The 18335-nt window shown below is 31.5% G+C and overlaps 1 protein-coding gene across 6 annotated transcripts in view; it reads right to left on the bottom strand.

The window, feature by feature from the left end:
- Positions 1-18335, bottom strand: part of LOC115876062 (ephrin type-A receptor 4-A) — a 701832-nt gene that overhangs the window by 259350 nt on the left and 424147 nt on the right. For all 6 annotated transcript variants that reach the window (XM_030891738.1, XM_030891739.1, XM_030891740.1 and 3 more), the window contains exon 4: positions 7735-7817. In XM_030891738.1, the coding sequence (XP_030747598.1) occupies positions 7735-7817 (83 nt within the window). The remainder of the gene's footprint in view (positions 1-7734; positions 7818-18335) is intronic.

The following is an 18335-nucleotide window of genomic DNA, read 5'->3' as shown; positions in this document are numbered from 1 at the left end:
TTGAAAAGTTACAGAAGAACGCAAAAAGAACATAGATAGAATAGCACATAAAGTTTATGCAATTCTATCGATGTTTTTTGCCGAAAAAAACATCTCTACAACATCAGGGAAAAAAATAATATAAAGAATTAATAATGACTTCGCAAAACGAAACTTTACGATATTGTTTTACAACTTTTTTTATGAATCCGAGCGAAACTGCTATCCGATGTCAACAATAAGAAATTTACAGTTTTATCAAAGCGTCTTACGATTAGACTGCTGTTACTCTTGCTAAGGAAATTCATCTAGCGCAGTCTTTATCTGAAGCAGGTTCTGTTAGCTAATGGTGTTAATTAATTTATCCAAAAAATACGAGTTCCCGAGACATCTTAGAATACTAAACCGGCTTCTGATAATTTATCTACTTCAGTGCTTCAAAGCGTCTCTGATTAAAAAGACTTTAGTTGAAAAATAAAGGTACAGCTCAATAAAAAAGAATCTATCTTTGTTTAAGACATTTATTGGGTCATAGAAACCAATCTGAATATACATACTGGTTATACTGAGATTGCGAGAATTAATTTAAAAATACGAAACGATGCAGTAACCAGAAATTCGAAGTTGGTCAAAGAATGCCTAAGAAAGCTAATAATAATAATAATGCTAACAAATTAGGTAAAAGTCCCCCACCGCGGGATAGAAGATAATGAAAATGCAAACGATCTAGCTAGAAAAGGAGCGAACACTCCCACTAACTGGACCAAAACCGTTCTGCTTCCCAAGTGGAAACCAACTTAAAGCGGTCCTCAAGAACCTGGAAGACTCCATCCGTAACCTGGAATGGGAGTCCTCCAACGGCCTAAGATACTCGAAAAAGTTCCTCGGAACTTACGACCGAGGAAAAAGAAATATTTTCCTTGATTTAAGTAAGACCAATCTTCGGATTTTCACAGCAAGCCACAGTCTCTTCAATAAACAACAGTGGATTGAAGAAACAACGGAAAATGTACCATTGGTCCAAGAATAGTTAACCTAATAGGACTGCTCATTCAGCCAAAAGTGTCCGCCAGGTGCATGCGAAAACTACTCGTTTTGTGACGTCATTGTAGTCCTTTTCATGGTTATTAGTCCTTATCCGACAACCAATAATACACACACGTGCATTATTGGTTGCCGAATACAAAACGTTCATTATTTAGTTTATTTATTTAAACACCTTATATGTATGCAGTATAGAAAATTAACTGTATAAATCGTATTAAATACTCGGATAATGCATTTTTAAGAACAGCAGTTCCCAACATCACCTTTTGCAAGCATTCTTTTTAGAGTACTTCCATATTTTGCTTTAAAATAATTAATAAACAATACCGTAGGCACTTAGTAAGCACTTTTCACAATCCACAACAGAAAATGAACGTATTTATACACTCTAAAGCTCTAAAAACTTTAAAGACACATTTTTCACATTTAAAATTGACAACATAATTAACTCAAAATTTCTCAGTTGTTATTTTTATAAGTTTACCATAGGCAACTAATAATACACACTATCATGACAAGGACTACAATGACGTCACAACTGTCAGCTGAAGCGCGGGAAGAGGCGAACGTACGTCTTATGAGGATGAGCAATCCTATTAGTTTACCGTTCTTGCCCTTGAAAGAACCATATGATTTTCATATGCCGATAATGTTCTGATATATTGCTTTAAAATTGATTTGTAACTTCTAAAAAGAAGTATCATGTTTTATTCGGAGTAAAAATATACTTTTGTGCCTCGCCTGTAACGTCTGGCCCTAATGCTCGTCCCTTAAACCTATGTAGAATGTAGAATGTTTAGGAGGGGAGTTAATCACCGAGATTGACCTTATAGATCTATTGTGTGTTCCCCTTTCTTGAGTTATAATGAGTTATAACTAATCATACAGTCTCAGGGTTTTAACAAAAGCCAGTATCTGAGACGGCTCCACAGAGGCCAGCTCTCCATCCTCGACATCAGCCGTAACAAAGTTCATGGCACGAATGGTCGTCGTCTCGGCGCACTCAGTGATACGGTGTTCTGGTGTTTCCCTATTTTCCCTAAAGAATCTGCATTCGCCGTTATTTCGCAGCTTCAGCCTACTGAGGTGTTCGTTGAGGAGACAGTGTCCTGTTAGAAACCCCGTGACAATCTGCTGTACGTTGCTCTAGTTTTGTATACCAAGCAACTGCTCCATAAGTAATTAAACCTAAAAATTACCGATACATTAGTTCTGTAGTCATTTTAACAATATACTACTGTATATGTATGGGCCTTTGTTTAGACGTTAGAGATACCGCCAGAATAGAAAAAGTTCAGAAATCTTGTTTGCGTTATATATATGGTATTCGGAAATATGATAGAATATCTCATAAACTTAAGGAGACAAAATGGATGAACATTGCAACTAGGCGTAGACTGCACTCTCTGACTCTGTTCCATTCAATTATAATAAATAAAAGTCCACCTTACCTTTATGAAAAAATACAGTTTCGTACTGCTATTCACAATTTGAATTTGAGGCAGAGGGGTCTCATTTCACCCACTCCGCACCGATCTGCATTGTTTGAACGATCTTTTACATTTAATATTTATAGTATGTACAACAATCTAGATGTTAAGTGTAAGAACTGCTCTTTGGGTGAATTTAAGATAAAAGCAAGAAAAATACTTTCTGAATATTGATTAGGTTGCATGTTGCGTGTAGGTGCTGTTTTCTATCTGATTTTTGTGGCAAATTTTAGATTGCCTTTTAGTTGTTTTGTTTTTTATTATATTTAAATTATTATTTTTTATATTACTTTTTTAACTTTGAGGCTGGAACTTGATCAGCAACTGTTGTTTATCCAGCCTTTTTGTAGTTTGTAAGATTATATTGTTGTTTTTTGTATGATAATGTTTTTAAACTCATCTGTATAAATTTTGTTGACATTGTATATATACAAACTTCAATAAATATATGATTATTATTATTATTATAGTTTCGTCTCTAAAAGTATAATCTGTACTCCTAATAAAACAATATACTACTTTATATCAAAGAAAACCTTTGATTTTTCTCGGTCGTAAGTTCTGAGGAAGTTTTTCGCGTGTGTTGTTTGGTTCCATTGGTTTGGTTGTGTTCCGCTTTCAGTTGGTTCCCGTTTGGAAAACAAAACGGTTCTGGTCCAGTTAGGAGTGTTCGCTCCTTTCCTAGCTAGATCATTTGCTTTTTCATTGCCTTCTATCCCTTGGTGAGCAGGTACCCAGAGTAGGAGGACTTTATTTTCTTTGCCTAATTTGTTGAGCTTCTCTAGGCATTCTTTGACCAACTTCGAATTGATGGTTACTGAGTTGATCGCGTTAAGTGCTGCTTGACTATCGGATAGGATGGCAATTTCCTGTTTCCGATAGTTCCTATCTAAGATAAATTGGACGCATCTTTCGATAGCGTAAATTTCTGCCTGAAAGATACTGGGGTAGGTGCCCATTGGTTCGGAGTATTTAGTTTTAGACCCAAATACTCCTATCCCTGTCCCCGCTTTGGTTTTGGAAGCATCAGTATACCACGTTATGGTATGGTCTTTTATATGCTGAGTAAGCGTTTCTTTCTTCCAATCCATTTTATTACTCAATACTACAGTGAGGTGTCTCTCAAAGTTGTAAATTCTTGGTATGTCATCCACTGGAAGTTGGAGAAGTGGAATTTTCTTTTTCGGGGTGTTGTTCCAAGCCCCTGACCTGAAAATTCTCCCAGTACTGTTTCCGTCAATGAAGTTCTTTTTGCATTGTCTTTTGAATCATCGCATTGGCACAACTACCGACCACTATGTGCAGTGGTGTTTGGTCTAGAATGACCTCCATTGCTGCTGTTGGACATGTTCTCATGGCACCTGTGATGCAGATACATGCCAGTCTCTATACTTTGCACAGGTTTTGCCTTGCTGTACGTTGCTCTAGTTTTGTATGCCAAGCAACTGCTCCATAAGTAATTAAACCTATAGTTTCGTCTCTAAAAGTATAATCTGTACTCCTAATAAAACAATATACTATTTTATATTATTGGGTTACGTATGGAAATCTGGACAGTATGGAAAACAATGGAATTAAGTCAATATTTTGAAGTCATTTCCAAATAGAAAAAAAAACACTACATTTTTATGGAAACAGATTGATGTATATTGACGTTATTTTGCGGCAAAGTGAGCATACATCAAACGATTTCAATAAACTCGTTGCGTAATTTTTTTCGGTATAAAACAAAGTAGGAACATTTATCTCGCCTATGGGCAAAAAATCGCGATAATCATTTGGCCAATAGTTCATGATTAAAAAGAACAGCAATTTGGGCATGACGATCGAAAAAAAAAGAGGAGCTTATAATGCCGCCGGGATTGGTTTTCGCAGTGATTTTCCAAAGCAACCGATTTTCAATTCGAAAATGTAAATTTTTGTAATTGACGCTGCCAGATATGGGACCGGATGGAGAGGCTCTCTCGCTCAACGCGTAAATCTAATTTTCCTACGAATCAATAGTATGTCTCCGATTTTTAATATTAAAAATAAAAAGAATCACTTGTGTTAAATATATACAGGGTTATTCACCACATACGACACGGAGTATTGTAGCTAAACGATTAGATTTTTACAAATTGTAAGTTTTGGGTTCGTTGAAGAACTATTAGAGCTACAATTTAAAAATATTTTTAAAAGATACAAGTGTCCCAAATAAGTAAAAAATATTATAGTTGTATTTTTTTAAATGTCTACCACCCCTGTATGTACAAATACATTTTTTGTATTATTCTTTAAGATCTCTAACTTTATATCAAAAAAAAAATTGATATAAAGAAGTAATAAAATTCTTCATAATATCTCTTCATTATTATTTTTTTCTATGCTGTCAGTTAACATGATTTGACGTTAAGGAGTATATTTTTTTCAATTTTCTGCTATCACAGTCTCTCACAAAATATATTTTTTTGTTGTTAGGCATGTTGAATTGTCACAAAAGCTTTTTTTCCATAATTAATTTTATTCCATTTCTTACACATTTCTTTGAGATGACATATTGTAGGATACTTACATTTGTCGATTTATTTTCTTTTTTCCACAGCCACTGTTAAAATTGCCTTATATCTATCAAAAATAGTAGATAAATTTAACCGCAAGGGTAGATTAAATGATACTTTAACAGCGAGGATAGGTTAAAAACTCTATTTCTTCTCGCACGTTTTTTAATTGCTTCCATTTTTGAAAATTTTTGTTTTCCTTTTCATAAGTTATTCGGGATTTAAATGGAACTAGTTTGGATATGGTGTTTGAGCCTCAGCCTGAATATCTGTTGGTAATTTACTTATTTCGTTTTGAGCCATTCTTCTGGCTCCAATTCAATCAGCAATCAACACAAAAGAGTATTACATAGAAATATATTGACTCAAAACTGACAACTAAAGAGACAGCTTTATGTATTTCTCAAATTACATAGAAACCAACGCCAACCCAGCACAATATTTTTTCTACTCGCAATAAATTCCTTGAAATAATAATTTCTGAATATTTTTTAAAACGTAACTCGCTAAGGAAAAAAATATTGTTTTATACACGACGATAAAATTGCATTATATTCTTGTATAAAAAATAACTATTGTTTCAAAATGTAAAGCTATTTTCCGCTATTTAATTTCTTAAGACAAGTAAAAAAGAACGAGTACATTTATATAGATCGGATTAAAAAAAATGATATGGAAATGAATGCCGAATTTATCAACTTCCTCATGACAATATTAAAAAATAAATGGCTGATCACTTTTGAATAATTAATACCGTATATTGCGTAACGCATATCGTATGCAAAATGCAAATCCTACGGCTATATGACAAATTGCTCAACCTTGCAAGCAAACACAAGCAATAAGCGACTCGACTATATATAAAAAAATAAAACGCAAATAAAATGATAAACTAACCAGCATAGAAATGAATATCTTTCATCTCTAATCGTAAATTATAGGCCCAGATATAATCTTCGCAATTTTGCAACGTGCATTACGCATTCGAGTTCCTTAAGCAACTGTCGTTTTTCTTCGTTCGTTTAATTACGTTTACATAAATTTTATTTGTAAAAAAATCTATTATAATTAAATTCCTGAAGTAACACTAAAATATCATCAAGGTAATGTTTTTAATTAATACTTGCATTTTATGAAGACATAAAAATCCCGTTAGGTTACATCTCAGAACATAATTCATAATAGATTACGAAATCAATGAATGAGTATGCGAAAAACTACTTTTATGTGGCAGAATGTCGAACACAGTAATCGATTTTGAAAGTGATTAATACAATGAGAAAAGATTGAAAACTAAACGCATCAAACATGCATTGATGCAATATCAATTTAAGAATATATGAATACTAGCGTGTACCCGCGACTTCGTTCGCGTCGAATTAATCATTCGTACCATTACAAAAAAAATTCTCGCTTTGCTTTATCATCACCGTTTTCCAAAAACCAGCTTTTTACGTCAAGCGCTTTAAGGAGGATCGTGATGAATCAATGACCAGATTTTTCGAAACACCCTGTATACATTTGTAAAAAATCATAAACTAATTTTTACGTATATTTATGTATAAGAGAACACACTTTTCACAGGGTGCCATCAAGAAGCTGCCGCAACTATATGCTTAATGAATAAAAATAATAACTGATTTTGGAGACGACATTACGCTCATAAAATGTTTTGTCATCATGGATTTGATTTTCCTTGTTCAGTGTTTTACCCCACGTCATTGTTATGTTTGAAAGCTTATCTCAATATTGTACCGATGAATAGATTAAATATTAAAAAAAACAGAACACAAATTATTGTGTTCAAATGTCCGAAACAAAAAAAATTAGTGTGGCATATCATTGTACTCAAGAGTTCTGTCAAAACCTGAAATAAAAAATGCAGGTGCGTATTTAAAAAAATTAAGTTGACCTCTGTATTTCACAAATTATCAGCTAATTTGAAAGTCTAAAAATACTATCAGATAGCCCTAATAAAGTGGCTATGAGAATATGCAATTAGTTTTTTGATTTTCTAAAAAGTAACGAATGGAAAAATTAAATTAATTTTCAAAAAAATCCGTTTTTTCCAAAAAACTCAGCAACCTTTAAAAATTTTAAAACTTTTTTGATGGCATCTTGGTGAACTTTGCAAATTTCGCTCAATTTAATCATGTTCGTATCTATTATGATTACCGAAATACCAATGCTCGTAGTACGAATTTGTAGCACCCTGTATAGCACTTACTTAAGACCCTGTATTATATGAAGTTGATAGAATTATCATGTAAATATACAGTATGTCCCCGGATTGTCTTTACAAGAGGATACACTTTTTTATTATTGACATTTTGAGAAAATTGCATTCTTCATAAAAATTTTTGCTTGTTCTAAATAAAATGTTAGAGAAAATTTGAAATATAACATGAAGATATTGTTGATTTTTTTCTAACTCCTAAAAATCGAAAGGTGTTTCTATGATAGATGGTTATTATTAATTTCGATTAACGTCATATTTTTTTTGCTGTTGTTAAAGTATCACATTTTCCAATAACTATTATCAGTCTTTTCATAGCATTGAACTAAATAAATTTTGTGCTTCTTTAACATTTTAAAACAATAAAATAACTTATTTTTGCTTGTAAAACATATTTAAACACAGTCTGAGTAATATGCAAAAAAAATATCATGCAACTCACCCCTGGTGTGCTCGATAGTGGTCCATATGGATATCTCGTCCAGTCTAACATTACTTCTTCGGCCGTGGTATCCAAAAGAACAACTGAAATAAAGAAAAAATGTTGTAATGATACTACAATAACGGTCATAGCTGTAAATAACCATTTGTTACAAGTATAAACTTTTATTCTAAAATAATAAAACTAGACGATAAATGACAATCATAAAACACAAAATTGAATTATCGCTTGATTGATCTTCTTTTGAGTTTTAATGAGGGACTCCGATATTAACCTAAAAAAGGTTTCTTTTACAGAAATAAAAAAGAACAATGGACGACCACTGGATTAAAAAAGACCCATTAAAAAAACACCAGGATTAGAAACAGTGCAGGTGCAATAGCACCGTATCACTGATAGTCACGCCACCGTAACAAATTGTATAAATAAAATCAGACCCTCGCCTGGCTTAAAAGAGTTCACGCAAGTTTAACGGATACAAAGTAAAACGACATAATGGCTTTCTTCTCTAATAAAAAATAAAGAAAACAGTTCTCTATAGACTAATTTTAATATCAAGCAGTTGTTGCTGTTTGTATAACGTAGAATTATCCTTAAACGACACATGTTATTCAAAAATTAACAAATTCACCAACTTCAAACACATTTGTGTTCTAAAAAATGAGCGTATTGTATTGTAAAAAAATTAGATTATTATCTGTTATATATGATATATGTATTTTATTGTAAAAATCAATATATACCGGGTGCGTCTCAAGCTCACCCTTATAACTTTTTTATTATTTCAGATTAAAAAAAGAAGACTTGGTATGTTAGTATATGACAAAAATTAGGATTGATTGACGTATTCAGTTCTTTTCGGCCACTTCCTGTTTCACCAGAAATTACTATAACTTGGAATTTTTAAATGGCATCCTCGGTATTTTTTTTTACTTTATTCGATAGAAAATGACCCTCTGAATAGAATGACATCATATGTCAACTTTCGACATTTTTGTTTAAAACAAAATTGTATTTAAAATTTTAATCTAGAGTGTCACTGCTGTGTTAAAAACACCAATTTTTAATCAAGGAGCCTTGGAAAAATATGTTTGATCGTCTAATGTTTTAGTGTCTTATCCTGGCCGGTTAAAAGATGCTCAAATCGTATTTTTAATGATATCTCAATTTTTTTAATTGGGACGAGGGTGGCTCGTTAGCATATTTGGAAAAAGCATTTTTTTGCGAATAATTATATAGGTACACACTTTTGGTATTTCGAGTCAAATTGTCGACTCGAAAATATCAAAAGTTGACATACGATAATACGTCATTCTATACAGAGTGTTATTTTCTATAGAATAAAGTAGAAATATACCGGGGATGCTATTTAAAAATCAAAAGTTGTAGTTATTTCCAGTGAAACAGGAAGTGAAGAAAACAATTGAATACGTCAATAAATCCTAATTTATGTCATATACTAACATACCAAACCTTGTTTTGTAATCTGAAAAAAATAAAAAAGTAATAGGGGTGAGCCACTTTTGAGACGCACCCGGTATACTTGTAATTGTTGATTTTCCATTTAATCGATTCGACTGAAAGTTACTGAAGGTTAAAGTTTAACTTAAAATCTTATATGGCAACTTTCACAATATTTCATATTTTATCACAAAATAATGGCTCAAAAACATAAAATACCCCATCTTTCGTCAAGATCATCAAGTGGTGTTCTTTGGTAAAACATTGAAATTACAAAAATTACTAATTATCACTAATTACAATAATTTGGAATCATCTTCATTCAATATAGTTATTTATTTTTAACTATGACTGTATGTTTTTTTGAATCTTGTCGGGCGCCCAATACTTTTAGTTTTAGTGTAATTTGGGTACCTCCAGTGAAATACAAATTCATCCATAGAGCAGAAAAGCTGCCGCGCCGTACACATGGGACACAACATAGCTTTTTAGATAATAATTTTTTTGTTAACTAAATCTGCTACACCTTCAATAACTCGGTGGTTTTACCGTAAAAGGCACTATGTCGAAATCTTATTGCGATATTATTGTAACACGAAAAACGTGTTTTCGGCAAAATTTCGAATTCTATAAAAATTATATCGTTTCACTTGGCTTAAAAAGACTCCATTGGGACCATTCTATGGAACCTTTTTGCCACAAATTCCCCACGATGCATGCATCAAAAATCTACATATGGTTAGCGAAACACGCGTCCAGTTTTTAAGTGTAAAATGTTTTGGTGTATTAGTGTTTTAAAGTAAATTAAAGTAAAGATTTTAGTTAACGTCTCCTTTTTGTTGCCAGGGCTAATCTCGACGGGGCTTACTTTATTTACGAGGAATCCGAACCGTGGTCTTCGGCCATATCATGGTCAATGGCCTACCGACTTGGCAAGTGTCTATATCGACTCTTACTCACGAGATATCCGACCTCATCCGGCCTCGAACCGGCGTGAATGAGCAGTGTGTGTCAATAGATTTTACACTTTTGCCTTTTTTTGGACAACAGCACGATACAGAGTTTCGAACCGGTCACCCGTCCATCCACTAGTATCGCCTTACGTCGCTTAACTTCGGTGTTCTAATGGGAACCGGTGTTTCGACGTAGCTGGGCCGTTGCCCTATTAGTGTTTTATTTTATTATTATAATCTTAGAATAAATTTATACTAAACTAAAACACTTAAAATGGAAATATCTGTTGCAAATAAAATCAAGTATAGCTTCAAAATTGAGGTTGTTAAATATCTACACACAAATTTGTTTAACAAAATAAGACAATTTTTTTAACTATTTTAACTTCCTTTTAGTTTATCTCTTGGGTCACATGAGTGTTAGCACATAAATTATTTAATAGTCTGACACAATTTTCTTTCAAGTTTTTTAACGCTACATTTGTATTTCTGACTATTTTTCTATAACATGCAAACAAGAGAATTAGCATTATATTTTTTTCAGCCAAGTAACGCAGAGACCGTAGTATAGTCGGTGGTACTAAAACCCCAGGTGTAAGTAGTTTTGATACATATAATTATGAAATCATACCTGCGGGACATACGATACAATTGCACCGCTACCAGTTTTCAATGGTGTTATTACACAGCTTAACGCTGGCTACTAGAAAAAAGCTGCAACTGACTGTTGTAAAACTGCCGTGACTGACACGTTAAGTAGTCGCCATTAAAATGCATAGTTATTTAACAGAGTAGCTCGTTCCATTTTCTAGAATGGGAAGTATATAGATTGAAAAATTGCATTATGAATAATTATTAGAATTTTATATTTATTTGAAAGAAAATATGTTTCTGGTTTTATTGGAGTAATATTTCAAGTATGTTTATGGGGGTGATTTTGTGCTGTCGTGTTTCTATACTGATAAAATATATACAGGGTGGTCCGAACTGTATTCCGGAAACTTCGGCAGCATGTTCTGCAGATAAAAATAAGTAAAAAAGTTCTTAAAATGCTTAGTTTCGGAGATACAGGGTGTAGAAGTTTCATTGCTATTTCAATTTTTTCCAAATAATATCTGAAGTAACGCCAATATTTGAATGAAAATTAGTGTCTGGAAGTTTTTTGACATGAGAAATTTGATTTTGATGTCAATATGACTCCTATTTGTAGGGGGCGCTACCTCCATGTGTTTTAACTGTTTTGAAGAGTAATAGCTTTTTGTCCGTACCTGTATTAAAGTACTGAGTGAAAAAATATACATTTCCATGACTTTTTACGTAAAAAATGTCTCTTGGTAAAAATCGCTACGAGTAACCGTTCTCAGGATATTTAGAATGGAAATAGTCAATACATGTCATTATTGACAAAAATGAACACGTTGAGTAGACAGTTATTTGACTGAAAAAATATATTTCGGAAAATATTTTTTTTTAAATTAATCATAATTAAATTAAATTATTTTTTACGAAGAAATGATGATAAAACAGTTTCTGTTGAAGTTTGGTCAAAAAACATTTTAAATTTATGATTTCAGTCTAATAAGTACTTAGTCAACATGTTTAATTTATGTCAATGTTGACAGGTATTGATAATTTCGATTCTAAATATCTCGAGAACCATTACTCGGTAGCGGTTTTTCCTAAGAGAACTTCTTTACGTAAAAAATGTCGTAAATTGATATTTTCTTACTCGGTAGTTTTATACAGGTACGGACTAAAAGTTATTACTCTTCAAATCAGTTAAAAAATATGTAGGTGGCACCCTCTACAAGTAGGAGTCATATTGTCATCAAAATCGAATTTCTCATGTCAAAAAACTCCCAGACACCAATTTTCATCCAAATATTGACGTTACTTCATAAATTATTTGGAAAAAATCGAAATAAAAATGAAACTTCTACACCCTGTATCTCCGAAACTAAGCATTTTCGGACATACATTTATATGAACTTTTTTACTTATTTTTATCTGCAGAATATGCTGCCGAAGTTTCCGGAATACAGTTCGGACCACCCTGTATATATTAAATAAAAAAATTTAAATACTATAACTGGTACAGTATGGTTAAGGTACGCGCACACTGACACTGACCAGCGCCGCACTCGCCGCACGCGCCGCACGAATCGCACTTTTTTTTCTTGTCGCGCACACTGAGCCGTACCGAACGCGCCGCATTATTCGCTATTTTGTTTCTTTTTGCCCCTACTACAGCCGTATTTGCCAATCGAATTTCTCATCAGTCGCTTCCGGAGTCCTGTTTGCGGTGATAAGCGTGTTTTTTAATATTTCTTGACAATGAATGACAACGTACAAGAAATAATTATGAGCTTGTTGCTAATAGAAGAGGAAGAAATCACGAGAAAGAATCGAAAGTTATAGGTTCACAATATTTGCAAAAATCCACATTATTCCCATATTTAATGAACTAAAATTTTTCAATATGAGCCATGAAAAATTTGCGATCTTAGCATACCTAATTGAATTTCTAATCTCCTCTTTGGCTACCTACGTAGAGTCGAAGGAAATGCGTGTGACGTCAGCAGCACTAGCCGCATTTAGCGAAAATCACTCTGGCCCAACAATGCTGGCCGCATTTTCGTCGATGCGATTCGTGCGGCTCTGGCTAGTGTGCGCACCCACCTTCATTGAAAGTAACACAAATAATATTTTTCTTCGGTCGATGCGGCGCGTGCGGCTCTGGTCAGTGTGCGCGTACCTTTAGTGTTTTATTTTGCTAGATTTTGAGAACCACTGGATCTTTTCTAGAAGAAGCTGCTTTCGGTTTGGATTCTAGACAGTGGCGTTTTACTAAAAAGAAGTTGTTGTTTAACTGTTGTTATAATTGCATTCCCAAATAAAAGTAAGCTATAATAGTCATTGGTTATTAATGTTTTAATTAGCCTTCGAAATACATATAAAATTTACGTTAATAACAGGCATGAGCCTCTATCTAACGATTAACAGTTACTAAAAAAGATATACTCCCGTTAAACGGTTTAATACCATAATATACATATCTTCTTATTAACACTGAACGCCTCATTAAAATAGTTTAAGATTCCGTTACCTACTGAATAAATTTCTATAATATGCTATTGACTTATTACTGACGCATGATAAATGTTGCTAGAAAATAGACGTTTCTATTGTATAAAACCATTAGCATTAATAAAACATTTTTCATATTAGGGTAATTTAAATAATTGTACGGTTTTTGTGCACAGTAAATATTTTAGAAACTAAAAGAGCCTTTGCCTAAAAAAGAGATAAAAAATAGGACGATAAAGGCATTCTTCAATTTCCTGTTAATTATAACGTAAACTATGACGAATCACTAAAAGAATCCCGACAAGAAATCCCAGTAAAAATAATTATTAAGTGAAAAACAGAAAAGGCTTTCTACTAATTCATCACGATGTAATTTAAGATGGGCTTTTAGATTTTGCTTTTTTATTTCGGATTTAATTAATAAAATGTAATGAGTACGAAAGTAATGGTGAAAAAGTTAACCAGATGAATGTATATTTATATTTTACTATTAAATCTTATTTTAACACAACACATTGTATGCTTCATATTGGAATTTTTTTATATTCAAAATGAGTTTAGTGAAATTATACAGGGTGTTTCAAAAAACATGTGCCATCTCTCGTGGGGAGATTCCTCACGTAAAAATAAGATTTATTTTTCATATCAACATAGGTCCGATTCTGCTTTGTTTCGTAGTTATAGGGTGTTAAACTCTTAATAATCTTTCGATTTATTATAATTTTCTTCCAAGTACTTTTAGTGAATCGAATGAAATTTTGAGGATAAAATTTACTATAAGTGCTATTAGTACATATTTTAATGTAAAAAAGTTTCAATAAATTCATTTATCACTGGAATTCATATCACTGGAATATTTTTCAAAAAAAAATTGTGCGCCACTGATTTCTTTTCTTTTGATATGAAAATTGTGTAGACCGTTTAATGCCAATTAAAGGTTATCTCTTGATATTTTGTCGAATTCGGCCTCATGAATGAGATAAACGCAATTTTCTAAATCACTATAATTAATAAAATTAAAATTAAAATAAAATTAATAAATGAAAAATTTTATCTAATTTATTAATAAATATTATTATTACTATTAGTCCAACCTACAGCAATTTCAAATAAAAAAATAATGGTATTTAAGATAATTACAAAAAACCTAATTTTAAAAAGTTTTAACATCCTGTAACTCTAAAACTATGCATTTCCATACCCATGTTTATAGGAACTTTTTTTCATATTTTTGATGAGGAATCAATGAGTACTTTCGCAAGTTAATGATTTTAAATTTTTTTAAAGGTTGCTATTAGACCTGGACGGAAGAGACAACTTTTAATCGGCATTAAACGGCTTACACTAACAAGAGAAGAAAAAGTCAGTGGCGTACAAGCTTTTTTTAGAAAAATATTCCAGTGATAACCCATATGCACGTCCCTGGTGAATATGTCGACATTTTTGTAGCTTTAAAATATGTCGCATTTATAGTAACTTTTACCCTCAAAATTTCATTCAAAACGCTAAAAGTAAGAAAATTAAAATAAATCGAAAAAATATTAAGACTTTAACACCCTGTAGCTACGAAAGAAAGCAGAATCGGACCTATGTTGATATGAAAAATAAATCTTATTTTTGCGTGAGGAATCTCCCCACTAGAGAGGGCACATGTTTTTTGTAACACCCTGTATAAATTCAATCTTCACACAATAGATGGCGCTACTAGCACAGAAACATTTTTCAGTGACGCAGTATTCCTTATTTTTTAAAGTGAAACTTCTTTACCCGCGCTGCGAATAAAAATACAAGGCCGTGACACGACACGCGACACGACAGGCGAGACAAAAAGTGGTAAGAATAGCCTACGGATCGTTCCATTTAAATGAAATTTGGTATGTCGATTTGTCGATAGATTGGATCAAGGCCAACTTGAACGTGTACGACCCGTGTCACTGTGACAGTTAGTTTTGACGTAAAAAACGTCAGAAGTCGATGTCGTCAACCAAACAATGTGTATGTTACATACCATATAAAAAAAATTATACAAAAAACATATACAAAAAATTTAACATAAAAAATATTGATTTTTAATAAAAAAAATACCTAATATTTTTATCTACAATATGTTTAAAAAAACAGTATAATCTCAAATAAAATTATAAAAAGCAGATAATAGTTATGATGTTAAGACACGATCTGGGCTAGGCTTATGCGCATACAAACCTTGACTATAAGCCAACACATAATAAATACTTTTGCGTAAATCCGCATCGTATATTACATCAAAGACCAAGATAATTGATTAATGTATTCGATTAAGAAAATCCATAACAATAAACAACGATTTCGATAAGAATCAACAAAATGAATAAACAATTCACTTTTAAAATTTTCCTATTTCTGTAAAGTAAATTTTAACGCAATTTAAGCGACTGCCGTAAAGCAAATTATTGTTTTTCTTCGTTTCTTCGCTTTAAATATTACTTTGTTTTATTATTTCATTAAACGAGGAAAAGGGAGACATTATAGCGTATTGAAATCGTAATTACGATTTTGAATTGTTAATGCAATTAGGCATTTATTGATTTCTTAAACGAAACGCCTGAATAAAACAGATCCGTCTTTAGTAATTAATAAAACTTATTACCAAAGTAATGAATTGCACTGAAGCCTTTTGATTACGGTATAAAAAGTTTTAATGATCTGAGTGTTTTTAAAAAAAAATCTTAAGCGTCCATTCCACTAGTGCGAAAAAGGAGCAAAATAAGCGTTCGGCATTTAATGTTTTATGTAAAATAGGCTATAGGTATTTTGACAGAAATGAAGAAGCAAATTAAAGATAAAGGATTGTACTATATCCGTATTGTGGCACATTTTTAGAGATAACTTCTTCATTTTTAAGATTTTGATGGACAAACATCAACAAAATATACCTTATGTTTGGACTAAATTTCCTCGAAAATAAAGACATAATTTAAAATTCCGTTACAATAGGGAAATAGATTGAAGTTTTGTGATTACAGTGATATACAATTTATATAGTTTTGTACAAATTGCTCAGTCTTTTATAGTAAATGCTGAAGCTCTACAAGCCTTAATCCAGCCTTAATCAAAACACATGTGTTTGGAATTTTGGATGACAAGATCGGGCTAAGCTTTAAGCAAGTTTCTGAAATATAATATACCCGAACAGTATAGTGTAATAGACTCTTAAGCAGGGTTGGCATGATTTAAATCAAATGATTTAAATCAAATGATTTAAATCAAATGATTTAAATCATGATTTAAAACGTAATTTAAATCAAGTGATTTTTTTAATTTTAATCATGTGATTTAAATAAAAAAAAATAATTTCATTGAAACTTTATTATAAATCAAAAAATAACTGTAAAAGTTATAAAAATGTGTCAATTTAATTGTTAGACCGATTTCTGAACTAATTTCGTGTGAATCCATTAGACCGCTAAACGCAGGGATTTATATTAAAAATAAGTGACAAAAATTCGCTCTTCGAATACATATCATTCGCAAAGTCTAGTGCACAACTAGGTTTGTCTAATATAATCTAATGTTAATAATAATTATAATCTAATCTTCATTCCCGAGAATCTATAATCATTGTCAGAAAATATGTTGAGACATTTTGATCTGCAGTAAGTACTTTGCACTTTGACATTAGATCATAATACATACTAATTTCATTCTCGACTTATTTCCGAACAATAGTGTATTGTATAGAAGTAAAAATTATACTAGCTATAACAGGGAGGCACAAAAAGTACATTTTTATTCCGAATAGAACATAGGTACTATATTTTTCAAACATTACAAATACTTTTTTAATCAATTTCAAACATTGCAAATAATATAAACAGTAATCGAGCAACTATTTGTACACTCGTTGAATTGGACACTTAATATCAATTTAATCATATATTTTTGTACTTTTGTGCTTAGGCGTAACAGTGCTTTACTTTTATGCATAGGCGTTAAAATGACAAAAATTAATACTTTTGAAGCGTTTGAAAAAAAATCCTTTTGATCTGAAGCGAACGATTTTTAATGCGGAATATATTGGTGACTGGTGACTGATGTGGAAAAATCCGATTTAAATATTGTTTGAATTAAAATCAAAAAAATCTGATTTAAATCAAAAAAATCTTATTTAAATAAAAAAAATCTGATTTTTTTTGATTTTTTTAAAAAAATCATGATTTTTTTTCAACCCTGCTCTTAAGTTATATTAAAAATACTTTTATTGCTCATGATATGATGAAATATAATTACGAAATTTTATAACAGCTACTAATTTAATTTGAATTCTTAATTATTTGTGGCCGAATCATATTATTAAAACTATTTTCAAATTTATTAAACAAAACGAATATGAATAACAAATTACTTTATCAATATACATCTTAAAAACAAATATCATTAAAACAAGTCCTACTGGACGATTGGCGATCAGCCTGACTGTGACTAAACTAACTATACTAATTTGCATTAAAGTATCACATGAAAACACATTTAGTCAAAAAAGTTTTTGACTACGGTTTTGCTCTTCTGTCTGTGTTCGTGTAGTGTTTTCTTATAACTGAGACCTCATTTATATACCCATGGAATATTGACATTTTAGATTTTTTAAAGCAACAAATGTACAAAATGTACAAGTGCTAAATATGATAATATTGCTAGAAAGAGACGATTAAGATAACTATTTAAATATTTGTAAAAGAGTATACCAATTATACCACCATTATATTTCCAACCAAATATAAATTAATTACTACTAATTTTGTTTGTTAATAAATTATTCTAAATAAATGTGGATTTGAATCAGAAATCTCAATTAAATTAAAAATAATTAATCAATTAAATAAGTTATGAATGTGAACGTCTCTGTTGTTATAAATAAGCAAATGCTTATTTATAATAACAGATGTTCGCATTAATAACTCATTTCTTTTAAATAAAAGGTATTACTTTTTACCACACTGTCTAATACACATACAACATTCTGTTTTTTTAGTATTTGAAGCAATTTTTAAAAATAAGCAAACTATATTGACAATATTAGTATCTGTACTCTTTAAAAATGTGTTACATGTTTAAAAATAA

This window comes from Sitophilus oryzae, unplaced genomic scaffold (genome assembly GCF_002938485.1).
Source record: "Sitophilus oryzae breed Bouriz unplaced genomic scaffold, Soryzae_2.0 scaffold_1396_pilon_pilon, whole genome shotgun sequence".
NCBI classification, from domain to species: Eukaryota; Metazoa; Arthropoda; class Insecta; order Coleoptera; family Curculionidae; genus Sitophilus; species Sitophilus oryzae.
This window is presented reverse-complemented; position numbering and strand designations above follow the sequence as displayed.